Source organism: Microchirus variegatus (genome assembly GCF_963457635.1).
Source record: "Microchirus variegatus genome assembly, chromosome: 15".
Lineage (NCBI taxonomy): Eukaryota > Metazoa > Chordata > Actinopteri > Pleuronectiformes > Soleidae > Microchirus > Microchirus variegatus.
The window spans coordinates 6,749,885-6,767,448 of record NC_139816.1 but is presented as its reverse complement, the minus strand read 5'-3'; the positions used below and the strand labels follow the sequence as shown (position 1 = coordinate 6,767,448).

At 42.2% G+C, this 17,564-nt stretch overlaps 1 protein-coding gene across 1 annotated transcript in view; it reads right to left on the bottom strand.

The window, feature by feature from the left end:
* flt1 (fms related receptor tyrosine kinase 1) overlaps positions 1–15,231 on the bottom strand; it is a gene marked incomplete at its 3' end in the record, with an annotated part of 70,212 nt that extends 54,981 nt beyond the window's left edge. Inside the window, exons 1-10 of the mRNA XM_083901489.1 lie at positions 15,073–15,231; positions 12,159–12,255; positions 10,791–10,996; positions 7,932–8,056; positions 3,942–4,107; positions 3,320–3,456; positions 2,811–2,982; positions 2,486–2,603; positions 2,051–2,220; positions 1,792–1,939 (exon numbers count right to left, since the gene is read on the bottom strand). Coding sequence (XP_083757615.1) covers positions 1,792–1,939; positions 2,051–2,220; positions 2,486–2,603; positions 2,811–2,982; positions 3,320–3,456; positions 3,942–4,107; positions 7,932–8,056; positions 10,791–10,996; positions 12,159–12,255; positions 15,073–15,127 — 1,394 coding nt within the window. The 5' untranslated portion in view covers positions 15,128–15,231. The remainder of the gene's footprint in view (positions 1–1,791; positions 1,940–2,050; positions 2,221–2,485; positions 2,604–2,810; positions 2,983–3,319; positions 3,457–3,941; positions 4,108–7,931; positions 8,057–10,790; positions 10,997–12,158; positions 12,256–15,072) is intronic.
* Positions 15,232–17,564: the final 2,333 nt, after the last annotated feature.

The window sequence follows — 17,564 nt, the reverse complement described above, 5'->3', positions numbered from 1 at the left end:
ATATTAAAACTGGACTGTGATTTAAAGTTCAACACTTACAGAGACTTGAGAGACAAATAACTTTAGTTCAACTGATCATAAACAGGTTGTAAATCTGATGTAAGATCAAATCTGAATCAGTTGCAGCAGATATTCTAAGTAAAAGCCTCACGTTTCTGCAGGATCAACACACATGTGCATGACAACTGTATCCAGGCGGAAAAACAGATGAAACCACCGCGGAGGCGTCTCGGGCACGGCGCCATGTCAGAGTGTCGGAGGGGTCGAAGGACGGAGTACGCCGATGATGTCAGCGCGTCTCAGAGGGGGAACAGAGCAAAAGGGCGGCTGCCGAGGTTCTCTCAGGTAACACTTAACCTCCCTGACTCGGTCAGAGGCAACACAATACATGGTGTAACCTCCGAGATCGACCCACAATCAGTGATTCTGCCAAGTGTAGAACTCTCTGGTGTGTGAGCGTGTAATGACTGTCCCTCTGCATCACTGCATATATAATGTGAGCAATTACAATAACAAACGCCTCTCGCCCTATGTCCTCCACAGGAAATTCATTAAATCATAGTGTTTGATTTGGAAAACCAACAAATCGTGACTGAGCGCACGAAACTGGCCCTTGATTGAAGTGTGTGTGTGTGTGTGTGTGAGGGTGTTTTTGTCTCGCTGCCCTTTCAAGTCTGAGATACACTGTGTCTGTGAATGGCACACACACACGCACGCACGCACGCACGCAAACACACACAATGACACACACATATGGAAAAAAGATAGTAGTAGAACAAACGTATGGAGACGGACAGAGTTGGACAAATAAGCAAACGTACAAAAACGGACACACGATGAAACGCACACGAGTTGAGTTGAGTTGTGCACAAATAAACACACACACACATTTTTTTCACACATTCCCGCCGACATGAAAGAACCCCCCCCCCCCCAAAGGCATCTGTTCTGGTTACAAGACGGAAACGCTGTCTGAACACATGCTGAAATAGACAAAACATGTCTGGGTTTCGCTAAAAAATCTCTCACACACAATTAACAGAAGAAGAAAAACACACTGTGTTTCTATCATTAAACTTCAAATATCTAATATTTTTTGCAGTTTATTGAATGATTTATAAACCTCTGTTGTGCCAAATCAGGAGTGAATTCCCTATGTTATGTTAAAACTGCAGCGCGTGGCTTTTAAATGTGTACATTTAAACGTTTAAAGCCTTCAGAGCTGCACTGCACACAGGAAGTGACAGCATGGTGGCAGCAACGGCAACACCGCGCTAGTAAAGTCTGCAAAAGAGCGAGTGCAAAAGAGGTTGGAGCGCTCAGAGGAAGGACGCAGAAAAAGTTATGCACTGCAGCTTTAAACTTGTTCTCAGTTACACTCTGATCATTTTCAAATGGTTTTACACTCTTAGAAATAAAGTGCTAAGTAGAACCATATAAGGTTCTTCGGCTTGTCCTCATAGAAGAACCCATTTTGGTTTCAGGTAGAACCTTTTTATAAAGGTTCTTGGTGGAGCCCTTTTGGAGGGTTCCAGGTGGAACCTTTATAAAACCCTTTATTCAGGAAAGGGGTCTTAAAGGGTTCTCAAAATGGTTCTTTCTGGAACCATTAGTGTTACCAAGAACCCTTGAAAAACCCTTTCTTTGGGAAAGGGTTTTTCAGAAGCAAATGGTTCCAGGTAGAACCTCAGCCCTTGTAGAAGAACCCTTTTGGAACCCTTATTTCTAAGAGTGCACAGCTCATTAAAGAGGTGAAATCCTAGTCCGTGAGTCTGTTTCTGGTCTTCTTACCGGCCTTTAGACGGACAGGGATGCCAGAGCCACTGGACGTGAGGAGGCGGGACTCCGTGGGACGTGCAGTGCAGGGCTCGTCTGCTCCCCCGCGGCACAGAACCCGGGTCCTGCAATGACACCCTTTTCTCGCCTATCTGAGGACTCACTGTCACACACACACAAACACACACACACACAAACACACAGTTTAGGACACTGTCAGAGAGCGTATAGCGGACATTTTTTGGGGGGATCTGGATTGTTTGTCGATCCTCACCGTTGACGACCAGTGTGAGCGTGCGGTTCTGGTAGAGTCCGTATTCCTGGTTTTTCGCCAGGACCGTGTACTCCCCTGCGTCCTCCTCGGCGACGTCCCGGATCACCAGGGAATTCCCGTCCATGTGGTATCGGGAGCATTGCTCTGCTGCCACCATGCCGTCCTTCAGCCTGGCAGAATAGATAAATAAATAAATAAATAAAAACTTTTAAAAACTTAAACACTGATTTAAATGGGAAAGGAAGTAGAGCTAAACCAATTCTGAATGATAACAAATGAATCTGCTTAAATAAACACAATCAGGCCTTTCAGGGAGTGTCAGTGATTCAAATGGAGAGGCAAACACGCCTTTGTTTAGTCATGAACAACAGGGAGGAGAAAGGGCAGAGGAACAGTCAGGAGGAAACTCTTCTCAAACATCTTCTGATTTCTTACCAGACGACTTTAGGGGCAGGAAAAGCTTTTAATTTGGGGGAGATTCTGTAAGACTTCTGTCCTGCGTGAACCTCCAGCACGGACTCATTTCTGGGCTTCATGCGGATGAACGGACGGTCTGAAAATGAAAGAAGAGAAGAAGAAAAAAAAGAAATAAACCACACACATCCTGTGACATGATGTAACAAAGAGGGAAATGCAATCATTCTTGGAGGTTCAGATTTTTCTGTCCTCCCATGACACTGACTCAGCGTCTGTGTCACAAGACACAACATCAGACTGAAACTGTATTTATCCGTTGAAATGAACGACGTGTGCGACTCACCGTAAACGGTCACCGCGACTTCCTTTTGTTTGGCGTTGTCGCCGCTGCTGACGCGGCACCGGTAAACGCCCTGGTTCGTCCGCTGCAGTTTGTGGACGGTCAGGATGCTGTAGAACTCCATGTAGGTTCTGTGCTTCTGAAGCCTCTTGATGATGATGGCGTCGTCGTTAACCTGAAGAGGAAGAGAGAGGGAACACCATGTTGTCATCTGTCAGAATTCTCAGAATAAAGTCAGAATTCTGAGTTTAAAGTCAGAATTCTGAGTTAAAAAGTCAGAAATTCTCAGAATAAAGTCAGAATTCTGAGTTTAAAGAGAATTCTGAGTTAAAAAGTCAGAAATTCTGAGAATAAAGTCAGAACTCAAATATTTTTTTCCTGTGTGGCTCAAATCCCCTTCCGTACAAACCACTGCGATTCATCCTCAGACACTTGTATTTTGTCAATTATAGATTATAATTATTATAATCTCAAAAACAGTCATATTGCTGGTGCTTGCTCCGCTGACTGACCTTTCCAGGATAATCCCATTCGATGATGACTCTAGTGTTCAGCTCTGCTGTGGCCGTGCAGTTCAGGACCAGACTTTTCCCCTTCAGAGCCTGCACACGTCCACTGCCGTTCAGATGAACCTCCATGATGTTACTCACTGAGGGAAGGAACGATAGTTATAGGTCAGAGAAGAGTTGCAGTTGTTTGCAAGTGACGTACACTACCGGTCAAAAGTTTGGGGTCACTTAGAAATGTCCTCATTTTTCAAGAAAGAGCACTTCTTTTCAATGAATATAACATTAAATGAATCAGAAATACAGTCTATACATTGTTAATGTGGTAAACAACTATTCTAGCTGCAAACGTCTGGTTTTTAATGGAATATGTACATAGGTGTATAGAGGCACATTTCCACTGTTCTAATGGTACATTGTGTTTGCTAATGGCGTTAGAATGGCTATTGGATGATTAGAAAACCTTTTTTTTTGGAATAAAAATCATTATTTCTAATCTTGTCAATGTCTTGACTATATTTTCTTTTCATTTTGCAGCTATTTTGATGAATTAAAAGTGTGACTTTTAATGGAAAACACACAAAATTGTATTGGTGAGCCCATGTGCTGCAGCAGAGTGGATGCTCACCTGGCCTGTGCACAAAGTACTTTTGCGACTTGTACGTGACGCCGTCGATGATGGTCTGGCAGAAGAAGAGGCCGATGTAATAGAAGGTGGGACTTCGGATGGTGAAGCCCTGCTTGCTGTTCCAGATGATGTTCATCTGGTCTGGTTCCAAGCTCGGGTTGTGGAGCTGTGGGAGAAACTGTGGGAAATGCGTTATTAGTGCATAATAATATCTCCAGGAAACCAAAATGACATTGATGTGAAAAAGAGCTTTCAAGGGAGCTGTTTATATTCCCACGGTGTTTGTTTTATGATACAGTTTTATAGCTATGGACGCATTACATTGTGCAACCTTGTTGTTTTCTTGGAAGTCGCCTTTAAGGAAATGTGACCGTGACACGGTGGAAGCCTCCCACCCACTCTCATGGGATCAGGTCCACGGCCCCTTCACAAACCCACTCCCACATCACCTCTGATATTCGGACTCCTTTGAGCTCCTCCTGCAGAATCAACACTGTGAAATCATTGCTTTCATCCCAAACTCTGTGCACCCTCAGTGCCCTCTCCTCACGACACAGACACCAGGCAAAGGTGGAGGTGGCGGCGTCGCGGTTTGGATAAAACGTTGGGAGGAGCTAATGATTCCAGAGGAGTTAGGATGTGGGGAATAAACGCGCCCTCCAGTCTCTGTCCTTGCATCCTGTTGCTCCAGGATATAGACATTTTGACTGAAAGTCCGTGTCAATCCATCAAGCCGCGCCTCCGGGATCCGCTGGTCACTTTCTTCTCAACGAGCACACACACACAGAGAGAGAGAGCAGAGCATCATGGGTATTGTTCCTGTCGTGAAGGGTCAAGTCAAAGATCCAAGCAAAGTGCAAAAATCCTTCCAGGAAAAAACACTCCAGGGACTGTGACAGTGAGTGGATTCCTGTTCCAGAAGAGGAGGGGAAGCTATATTTAGAGCAATCACCTTTGTGAGGATGAAGGAAGACGTAGAAAAACACGTCTAGTGCTGTTCGACCAGGACTGTTTAGGGTTTATATTTAGACTTTTAGCAGAATTGGCAGGATGCAACATTCCTGGAGACCAAATAGTAAGAATGTCAGGTTCCTCACATTTCCCTCCTGATTCACCGCTGTGGTTCGTCATGTGGTTCCATGGAGTTTTACTCAGATTGTCATGAACCCCTGACTTTCCCTCTGTCAGAATGACGAGGTCGTTCTGTATCTGATGTCCTAAGATTACGAAAAAAACCAACGATCAAAACTCCATGTGCCCTGTAAAGTCCACTGTGAAGGATTTAGAAAGATCTACCAGCAGAGATGTGACATAACATTCACAGTTTGGGTTTTCATTTATGGTTTCCAGGAGTCTCTACATCAGGAGGAGGTCCTCATCTACACAGACTGACATGTTTCTGGAGTGGCCAAGAACAGCGTCTACAAAACTTTAGGTTTTCCTGTGCGTTTAAGGGGTGATAACGCAACAGGTAATTCACGATATGCAACTTTACCACAAGATGATAGACACTGAACCTTCAGTAACTTCAGTGATATTGGCCTACAAACATCTAAGCATCTTCTACCACTTATCTCAGCTTGAGCAGAGAAAACTTCCCAAACTTCCTTCGCCCCGTCCAGTTTCCCCCCCCCGGGAATCCTGAGGCGTTCCCAGGTCAACCGAGATAAGTTTCTCCAGCAAGTCCAGGGTCTTCACTGGAGACCTCCAACCTCCACCAGGGAGGTCGTCCAGGAGGCGTCCTAACCAGATGTCAGAGCCGCGTCATAGGAATAAGAACCCGAGATTCTTGAACTCCTCCACATGGGAATCCATGGATCTCATTCCTGACAGAGGGTATGAAGTCACCTTTTTCCAGGTTAGGACCATGGTCTTGGAATGTGGAGGTGCCGATTCTCATCACAGCTGCAAACCACTCAAGTGACACAATGTGGTGCAAACCAGCGGTAAGAAAGACATTTAACATTTAACACGAAGGCAATGGTCTCAGGAAGATCAAGTTGGGTTCCACGATTGGAAGTAGGACGGCACAGTGGTGCACTGGTTACCACTGGTGCCTCACTGCAAGGATGTTCTTGCTTCAAGGGACTTTCTGTGTCGAGTCTGCATGTTCTTCATGTTCCTCATTCTTCATGGAGACTGGAGTTTGATTAATTGTCATCGCAATACGAGTTGGTCTGTGAAAAGAATGCATATTCACCTAAACCCGTATCCGTGCTGACGGCCGTACAAGATTCACTCCAGGGTAAGTGGTACGGATCACGGGGTCGGGATCCACAGATGGTTTCCCAATCTTTTACTTAGAGTGAATTCGAATTCCTTGCTTAACCCTCAATCTCAAAAATGCGCTCCCTCTAGTGCAAGTGCTGTCCTGATTCTCAGAAAAATTAAGTTGAGGGGCAAGTTAAAGGCTGTATCGCCCTCAATATTGAGATTTTCCGAGACCACCCTTGGGAGCAAGGGCTACCCAGAATGCTTTGCGTGTTTTGACAAAACAAAGATGGCGTCGAAAGCAGCGAAGAGAGTGCAATACAAATTAAGTATATTCTTTGTTAATAGAGATATAAAAATGATGAAAACCATTGTATTATCTTAGTTTAGGCCCATATTATGGATTACTGACGTCATTGTTGCGTAACATTTATTTTTATTTTACGATCTTTTGTCTAATAACTTGACTGACAAACGGATCGTAATAAATAATCCTGACGTAAATGTGTTCTTCTGCTTCTTCTTTTTTGGAGTTGACAGACTGGACGCAGCTTTCGCGTTATTCTGCCCCCTACAGTCTGAAGACGTATCTGCATTTGAGGGGTGTCCCATTTCTAAGTGACAAAATAACCCTCAACACTTGGTTTTGAGGGCCAGTTAAGATTAAGGGTTGAGCTTGAGGGTTAAGATAGGAATTGGAATTGGCCCTTAAACTTTATGTTTATACCTGTATGTTTTAAATGACATGTACATGTACATGTACATGTAAAAATGATATCCCAAGAAAGACGGCTGTAAAGTACTCGTGATTTGCTTCACAATCTTTAAAAGTGGGTCCCGATATAATACATTTGGGGAAAAACGGACGGATAACAGACGGATGCAGGATCTTAGAACTTTAAACTCTGAACCACACGGGGCCAGAGAGGTTAAAAGAATATTTGGTAATACAGAAATAATAACCCCTACTTAACCAATTCTCAGTTGGACTGACAGAGACTTGACAGCTCCTCTATTGTCGTCACAGCACAATGAGCTTCCTACAGTGACGCACAAGGCATCATAATCACCATTAAAGAGAACACGCCGTACTTTGATGTGTCTGCAAACAGCAGCGACCATTGCTTCCTCCAGCAGACGCGGGGCAGCTGTTTAAAGCATCAGTGCAGGAGGGAAGTTGGCAGCCAGGATTCTTACTACAGGAGAGGTGGGAAATGCCCTGGGCTCAGGGCCAACAGGGCACAGAAGATCCCCACGTCCTGTCTCCAGAGGTGAGGGCAGAGCTGCTGCTGTGGGCACGACTGGATGGAGACAGCCATGAAGGAAAAGGGATATCTGGAATCTCAATCACTTTTTCTTTTTTTTTTTTTTTTTTTTTTTTTTTTTTGTGTGTGGATATATTCACTTTTAAGATTGCACGGTAATCCAAAATCCTCCTGCAGGCACTTAGTGAGCGGCGTCTGCTCCGGCTCCCCCTTCACTCAGCACTCGAGCACCAACACTCACAAACATATCCGCACACACTTTCACACATATCCGCACACGGACAAAAAACAAACGGACACACACGCCACAGTGCAGCGGCTGCCAAGATAACAACAATGTGGCAGAGGATGGAGAGAGAGAGAGGAGAGTGCATTGTACGAGCACTTAACGCCATCACGGATGGAGGAAAAGTAGATGAGTAATGATGAAGTCTCTGAGTGTGTGTGTGTGTGTGTGTGTGTGTGTGTGTGCAAATAAAAGACCATTATTTGATTCATATTGACTTACACTGACCTTGACCAGTGTGGTGGTGACGTTGGGGTGAGTGACTCTGCACGGAATGACCAGCGGCTGCTTCTCCATCAGGTACAGAACGTCAGGGCTCGTGTCCGGATGTTCCACAAACGGCTGCTGGCTGTCTGAAAGACAAAGGCTGCGGTCAGGGACACAGAGACTGGACACATGGATGAAGACTTAAAAATACTTCTTAAAAGGGCTTTTAAAAAAGACTTTAAAAAGACTTTAAAAAGACTTTACAAAGACTTTACAAAGACTTTACAAAGACTCTAAAAAAGACTTTAAAAAATACTTTAAAAAATACTTTACAAAGACTTTACAAAGACTCTGCAAAAGACTTTAAAAAAGACTTTAAAAAAGACTTTAAAAAAGACTTTACAAAGACTCGAAAAAAGACTTTTAAAAAGACTTTAAAAATACTTTAAAAAAGACTTTACAAAGACCTTAAAAAAGACTTTTAAAAGACTTTAAAAAAGACTTAACAAAGACTTTAAAAATGTTTATCAAGATTTACAAAGACTTTTAAAAAAGACTTTACAAAGACTTTTAAAAAAGACTTTAAAAATGTTTATCAAGATTTACAAAGACTTTAAAAATGTTTATAAAGACTTTACAAAGACTTTTAAAAAAAACTTTCAAAAGACTGTACAAAGATTTGACAAAAGACTTTACAAAGACTACAAAGACTTTAAAAAATACTTTAAAAAGACCTTACAGACTTTAAAAAAGACTTTTAAAGACTTTTAAAGACTTTGAAAAATAATTTACAAAGACTGAAAAATTATTTACAAAGACTTTAAAAAAGACTTTACAAAGACTTTAAAAAAGACTTTACAAAGACTTTAAAAAAGACTTTACAAAGACTTTAAAAAAGACTTTACAAAGACTTTCACTATGACATAAAACTGCTGAAATCGTCTATTCATTCAAATGATAGAAAAGATGATTTGATTCTGACATTAAAAAGGAAGAATCATCATAATTTATATTCTGTAAATAGATTTATCACTTAATTAATTATCTTATTATTAATATTATTATTTTTATTATTATTTAGCCTGAAATTAGTGGTTTCATATTGCAGACATTAGTGGTTGCAGAGTCCTGGCAAAGTTTATGTTTGTTTGTTCATTTATCATCAGGATTAAGGAGTAAATATGAGGAAAGACGACGGCACACACACGGTTTCAGCTTATCAATTGTCTGATATTTTCTTGTAAAAATTCAACTGTGAAATCACAGGGAAAAAAACTGTGCTGAGATCAGTGAAACAGTTCAGATCAGACGACTTCCTTTTCTGTTTTCTCTTATAAGAGTGATTTAAAGGCCCTGGTGGAGCTTTAAGTGTCATCCTAAGAAGCAGAAGTCTCATGTGTCACGACATTGACTCATAAAATCAGGGTAACAGAAAGGTTATAAATAGACAGTCAAGGGATTTCTTAAGGGAATTTGAGTGGTAAATACATTTTTAATTATAAGTGTTTGCATGTATTACTTTTCATCATAAAGGCCTGATAACCTTCACCACTTCAGTTGCACAAAGCACTGCTCTCTCAGGATATTTACTTTGAGCTCATGAAAATAGAAAGTGACCACATCAACACTTCTCTCTCACAATGAGAGAGTAGAATATTTACAGGAGTCTTTTGTCAGTAAAAAAAAAAAAATCAAGCTGTGTTGTTACAAAGCACAACAAACCTGAGACTGGGTGAGAAAATATGCTCTTTTAAAAAATCACTTTCTGTGAAGTCAGCCTTTAATTTCATGCACAAACAAAGAGGAATGCAAACAATCAAACAAGCAGAGATTATCAAATCTGCACACACACACACACACACACACACACACACACACTCACTGCCCTCCACACCCATTCACTGAAAAACCCATTCAGCAAATGACGACCCCGCAGTCAACAATGATTGTTTAGAAGTAATCAAACGGCCTCCCAGTGTTCTCTCTCCACTGTAACAGCCCTGTGCCATTGAAAGGTGTGGGTGTTGCTCGCTGTATTGTTTGTTACCGTAGGGTGTTATTCAAGGAAAGCAAATCTCTGAACATTTGAACAAAAGTACCCCAAGGACCGGCAGACTTAAGGCTTCCCCTCCGCTCGCTTTGATTTTTAATAGAGGACTCGGGGAGGGAGGCAACGCTTTTTCGGAGTAGAGCCGCGGGCCAAGTCTGCTGCTTAATGGACGTGGCGACCCGAGCGATTGATGGCCCCCAGGAGTACCGTTGGCCAAACAGTAGCATGCCCTGTGACCCTGGCCATCGGCCCGGTTCCGCCCGGCCCAACCCCGACACCGCGTCACCCTCCAGGACAGGGAGGAGCTGGCGAGGCAGACATTGTGCCTCCTCTGCCCCTGGATACGCCGGCCTTCATCCTATCCTTCTTGACTCTTCACACACACACTTCCACATACCTCCCCGTCGCCACCTTGTAGAGAAACAGTGACATCCCCTCCCCACCACCACCACCAACACCACCACCCCTCTTACAAGCCGTTCCCTCCTCCCCCCCAAGCACAGGATGCTTCAAGCAAGGCTGAGCAGAGCAGATAAGGCTGATGCCCTGGGAAACTCTGCCCGAGTCTGAGTCTTTCAGCAGCTGGGCTATTCCTGGCCTCGAGGTAGCACGTAAATGAAAGTTAAAAAAAAAAAGGAGTTTTATATATAGACAAACAGTGATGTTGGAGGCAGGGGAGGAGGGCAATGAAACCGTGCCAGAGTCATCTACACAAGGATGTGTTGTTGAGACAAAGTGTGTTTAGATAGAATTGTCTCGCTGGCATTGGTCTGCATTTAGCAGCCAGTGTATCCTGTTTGAGCTGGAGCTAAAAACACTGTGTGTCTTACCTGTGACATAGACATAGACCGAGGACACTTTCAGGGCTCGGTGGTTGTATCTGCAGCGGTACGCGCCCGTGTTCTGGACCTGGCTGCTGCTGAGCGTCAGGCGGCTGCAGTAGTGCTGGCTCGTCCTCCCACAGCGAGACTCCTCCACTCTCACCTGGTCTCGGTCCACACCTGACGGGTACGACCACGTCAGCTCCCAGCGACCCCTGGTCAGCAGGTGGAAGGGAACCACACCAAAAAATTACAAAACTGTGTTGGTCTGTACGGGAGAGGATTAGGGCCACACAGGAAATACATATTTGAGTTCTGACTTTAAAGTCAGAATTCTCAGGAAAAAAGTCAGAATTCTGAGTTTTAAAGTCAGAACAGAATTCTGAATTTAAAAGTCAGAAATTCTGAAATTAAAGTGAGAATTCTGAGAATAAAGTCCGAATTCTGAGAATAAATTCGGTATTCTGAGTTATAAGTCAGGAATTCTGAGTTTTAAAGTCAGAAATTCTGAGTTTTTAAGTCAGAATTCTGAGAATAAAGTCAGAATTCTGAGTTTTAAGGTCAGAACAGAATTCTGAATTTAAAAGTCAGAATTCTGAATTTAAAAGTCAGATATTCTGAGTTTAAAGTCAGAATTCTGAGAATAAATTTCGGAATTCAGAGAATGAAGTCAGAATTCTGAGTTTTAAAGTCAAATATTTTCTTACTATGTGGCTCTAATCCCCTTCCGTACCTTAATGTGATACTTGAGAAAAAGTACAAGCATCTTATCAGAAATTCACATTCTTATAATACTGCTTTAGTATCAAAGTACATGACATTTACTGTAAGTATAAAAAATCTTCAGTTTTAGAAGTAAAAGTTAGGCTTGAGCCACGGTGAATCAGTAATACCAACACTTCTTCTGATTCCACCTTTGAATTTGGTAGTAACAAAGATGGCTAGAGGATGAGTAACAGTAGAGTGGAGTAAAAGACGATAGAAATATGAATAATAATGAGTATTTAAGTACAGTAACAAAGTATTTGTACTTTTGTTACGTTACAACACTGTCAATATAATCAAGGATATCTTGAAATATTCTGCTTTCAAATCGTCCATTGTCAGACGAGTTCACACAGCTCTGTCAGCAGTTTGTTTAGATCTCATGTCGCTCACAGGAAGCGATTCTTTTTATGTCGAGGCGGACGGAAGCCACAGCGACACTGCGCTACTAAAGCGAGACGTCTGCAAACACAAAGAGTCAGAGGTGGATTCTATGCCGTCATCCCCCCCAAAAAAGTCGCTCAGGTAAAGGAACGCAACGTACAAACAACGTACAATGTAGAAGAATAACTATAAAATCCAGAAAAGTTGCTAATTTCACGTGAAACTCACCTGCAGCTGAGCGTTAGCGTTTGGTCGGTGTCCACGATCAGCTCTCGAGCTTTCACGTCCAGGTTGGGGACGTTGTATTTTCCCTTTTGTTCTTTATCTGCATTCAGAGAAAAAGAGCATGAGAGAGGAGAACTGTGTAGGATTGTTTTATTGTCAATATTTAAAGGTGCCATATGTAAGAATGTGGCCAAAAACAGTTACTACATTCAAATTCAAAATACAGAGGTCTTTTAGGTTTCGTTTTCTGACATAACTGGCAACCCGTGGTTGCTCGGCAGCTGAGACTCTACTGACTGCAATGATTGGTAGACGGCGGTAGGTGGCGCCACATGCAAAAACATGATTTCAAAACATAAACATGATTTGCAGTCTGCAAATGATTTTTTTTAATGCAAATATTTTGTCTGTACTGTTGTTGTTGGTGAGTTCAGTTTGTTATATTAACATTATTCCTGAGTCTCTGTGACATATTAGGAGGATTTTATGGCCAGTTGATTTAGATTTATTACATAATGCACCTTTAAATGTATTTGCATGATTTGTCCTTCTATTGTGAGGTCAGCAAGGTCAGGAATGGTGTAATGGTGTATTGTATCTGTGCATGTGTGTGTAACTGCACTCTCAGTCCAAACCCTCAACAAAAGTCAACATGTGACTTGTGTTGAGAGGAAATCCTGGACGACAAAACACTTTTCCACTTAATTAATACTTTGAGCAGATCCTGTAAACTGTGGCCACTACAAACTGGACTGAACCCAAGTCTTAACTGATTGGAAGAAGCTGCTGCCTGCTTCGCTCGGGTTAGGCAGCACGTCCTGCATGCAGGACACGGCATCCGTGACCCTCACCGCGTCCTCTCTCCGCCTCAGGCCACTTGACAGGGTCGGCGTGGAAATGCGTAAGCGGCCTCTTGTTTATCGAAAAACGAAAAAAAAAAGGGGGCCACTTCTCTCCACTCCGATCGGCGAGGTTTATTAATGAGAGATAAAGATGTGGCTGTCCGCCCTTCCTTCCTCCAAACAGCAGCGGAAACATCATTCAGGGAAGTCTGTCCTTCACTTTGAGCACTCACTACAGGCCGTGCCAGTGAGCGCTCTCCAAAACACAAAACCAATCCCTGCTGCTTTGTGAGGAGTTAAATCAGTCATAAAGCAGCTATCACTAAAGTCCATTATTCCCACTCAGTGTCAGCATCATTGTTCCCCGTGGATGCCCCATTGAGCAGATCCAGCATTACTCACACTACGAGCACTTCCTATTCCATTTCCTTGAATTTGGCACAGTGTGTGTAGGCAACACACACATACACACACACACACACACACTTGTGCAGCATTCTTAGTGAGGACACATAAAAAATAAACATCACAACTAAATCCCTAACTTTAATCCAGTATTTCTCAGTCTTGACCGTCCCTGCATGTTTTACATGTTTACCCTGATGTTTGAATCAGGTGTCTGGATCAGGAATGAGAATCACTGACTGAGCCTTTAACCTTTAACAAGGTCACAATGTCCTCACAAAGAGGCAAGATTCCAATCCTCACACAATCGCAGCACGGCACAGTGAATAAGGGGAAGTGAGGATCCCTCACAAGGCCGTTTGGGGCTTTCTCCTTTTTTCCTTGTCGGAGGTGTTTCCCCAACAAGCTGCCAAAAATAAAGACTCATGACTTCATCAAACCAAAAGTGAGTGTTTAGTGTAAAAACTAGTATTTATACAAAAGTTATATTCAGTGCTGCTGAGTGTCTGCTGACACTATATCCTCAGTTTGAAGAAATGACAGAAACCAAACAGTATCAAGAACTTTTAGGGAGATTTTTGTTTCCCAAAATATCAAAATAATGTTTTTTCTTCTTAGAAGAAGAAGAAATAAAGAACAAGCTTTGACAAATGAAATAAGATGATAAATGACAGTCATTAATAATCCTCAGTGGCCGCACATGCGAATATATATATATATGTGTGTGTGTAAACTGTGATGCACAAGGTTTCTGTATATTGAAATAATTAAATTATACTTTATGCATTCTTCTGAAAAGAAAAGTGCAGGCAGATGTTCAGGGTTAGTGGGAAAAACATCTAATTATATAACTCGGAGAAAATAACCAAAGAAATTAATTTTTGCAAAGAAAATTATGTTGACTTAATTTCTTTTTCTTTGTTTTGTGATAAATACACTATAAAGTGTAGTTTACACTAATATAGGCTTTTAAACTACAAAAAAGGTATTCTCTGTATAACTTATATACAATATAAGATAAACTTTGCATCAATAAGTGACCAATTACACAGTACGTGGATAGGTTGCGCGCACCGAGGCGACTCCAGTGTTGTTTCTGGCTCCTGGTCTGGGTGTGTTTTTTTCTCTCCTGTTGTTCCCACGTTAATTATTATCAGAACCTTAATTTGACAAACTCCTCATTGTCGGGAAACAACGCCCTGCCTGAGTCCAGCTCTGCAAACAACTTCACCGCTCATCCTCATCCTCACTGCACTTTACAGGGTGAACAAGTGTCAGACGCGCCGAGACAACCATTAAAGCACTTTATGAGCGCGCGCACACCACACAACATGACAGAAATATATATTTTTAGTTCTTTTTTTAAACTGACGTTAAAGAACATGCCTGTGTTTTGGAAGAACGCCAAGATGTAGAAGAAGCCACTTAAAGGCTCATAAAGGCCACACATGACAAAAACCGTGCGTAATTCGTGCGTAAAAGGCATTTTTCCACAGGTTGCAACACGCGCGAGCACTTTCAGTCCACACTTGTGTTTACAAAGTTGAAACTAAATACTTTTACAGTTTTCTTTCTTCAAAAAAAAACAATCGATGGGTGGTGATAAACATGGTTTAAGTGTTAACAGCAGGTGCCCCGCGCGCTCTGAATGAAGGAAACCTGTTACTCACCTTTGGCTAAAACACCATAAAATCCACAAAGCAGGCAGAGGAGAGCAGACTTCATGATGTGCGGCGACTCCGAGGCAGAGAGTAGTCTTCAAAATATAAAAAAAAAATATTCGATTTATTCCTGGTTGTTTTTTCTTTGTTTTTTTTTTCCGCGCGAGGCTGTTGTGCTCCGCGCCGAGGTTTCAGAGAGTGGAGATGGATTGGTTTCCTGATTTAAAAACTGCGGGGAGATCACGCAACAGGAGACCGCGCTTGAACTCCAGTGCAACTTCTTCCCATCGTTGAGCGGTACAGTGGCGCGCATTTATACTGTTCCCACAGTGCAGCCACCGGATAGCGGACTTCCCTGACGTCCGCCGACACACCCAGAGCGCGTAACAGCAGCCCACGTTTAATTCTCCCCATCAACCAAGGGAGGTACTGTTGAAAGAAAAATACTGGAACAGCCAAAACTGTCTTTTCACAACGTTTACGCACGAAAAAGCACTCATTCCGTCTTTTGCGCGTGCCCCAGGAGGAGAGACGCGCACCGAGAGAGCACATGACACAGATGATGCGCAATCTTTGCCTGCTCTCTGGATTGGTACACGGGGTGATCGGCACGTAGGCACCGGGGTGAACGGGTGGTTTTCTCATCAACAGAACCGTCAGTCACGTTCCTCACATTATGGCAAAATCCGTCTTCTATAAATAAACAAACGAACATCCGTGCAGAAAGAAGAGCGTGACACACAATATATTTTCTCAATCAACAAAAAGACATTCTCTCATTCTGATTGCTGTAGTAGTTGCCAATGGTAAACAGCTACTTACTAAAGGTGACGTTTTGTTAATATGTGCCATTATTGTGAAACAGTATGAAATTATATATTAAAAAAATTCACCAAAAATCAACAAATAGACATTTTCCCATTCTGATTTTTGTTCATTGAGAAAATGTCTTTCGAAAACGAATATCCAGCGAATATCAAACCTCCTGCCAATTTATGCACACTCTTTTCACGGCCAAAGAAGCAGCTCACCCTGCGTTCATCAGTGCCAATTATCTGCCCTTTACAGTTAATGTGTATAAAGGTGAGTAAAGTCACAACAAATGGAAATAAAAGGTAAATATTTGATTAGAGAGACATGTTTGACCTGCTGCACCGGAAACAACTAACATTAACACATTGAACATAAAGACATAAAAACCTCTTAGTGAACACTTAAAAGGATGAAGGCGCATCTTTCCTGCAGGAGATACAGTGCTAGAAATCGGCCACTAGGTGGTGATGTGCGTCGAATGAGAAAGAGGGAGCAGGAGACCCAGGAATAAAGTTTTTTTTTTTTCTCGTTTATTCCTCACACAGCAACAGCAGCAGAGTCAGCTTCATTGTGGTCGTAAAAGTAAAGAGGAGAGGAAAGGATGCACCGTTACAGATAAATTAAAAACAAAATATATATTACCACCTCCTACTGTGGGATTATTCACTCTACTATATATATATATATATATATATATATATATATATTCAACATAAGGCTATTGCTTACAGTACAAAAACATCTCACACACACAGCTGTGTCGTATACAGTACGTGGACGCGTGGAGTCGACAGGAGAGAACCCACTGCTCTGACCTTCAGAGCCCAGGTCTGATCTCTGCTTCTTGACCTTTTCATGGCTGTGAAAAGTGTCACTGGGACAGAGAAAGACCAGCAGGGGCAGCAGAGAGACAACAGGGCTGCTACTGACACGCTGGCTCTTTGAGAAACCTTCTGAAAAAGCGTAAAACGTCTGATTTTGCTTCCTACACGTCCTCTGCAAATTGTGCTTTTTTTAAGGTTGAGGACACAGACGTCCTTTTTTTGGGGGGAAACACAAAATAAAGGGAGAGAAATGGAAAATTAAACATGAGTCTCGATTAAAAGTGGTGGCGATGTTCACCACAGTTTTCCTCTAAATGTTTTCCTGATGTATTCTTATACAGATGATGCAGAGGAAATAAAGGCTGACCCACACTTCTGTATACATTCGCTGTGTAGTGTGTAAATCTGCAGAGTCAGTAAATTTCCCTTTTATCCAATTAAAGGCGCCATATGTAAGAATGTGGCCAAAAACAGTTACTACACTCAAATTCAAAATAGCGAGCTCTTTTAGGTTTCATTTTCTGACGTAACTGGCAACCCATGGTTGCTCGGCAGCTGAGACTCTACTGACTGCAATTATTTGGTAGACGGCAGTAGGTGGCGCCACATGCAGAAACATGATTTCAAAACATAAACATGATTTGCAGTCTGCAAAATGTTTTTTTTAATGCAAATATTTTGTCTGTACTGTTGTTGTTGGTGAGTTCAGTTTGTTATATGAACATTATTCCTGAGTCTCTGTGACATATTAGGAGGATTTTATGGCCAGTTGATTTAGATTTATTACATAATGCACCTTTAAATAATCTGTGCAAATGTGTTTTGTGACCAGGTTTGATGGTGAGGTGTATCAGGGATGATGAT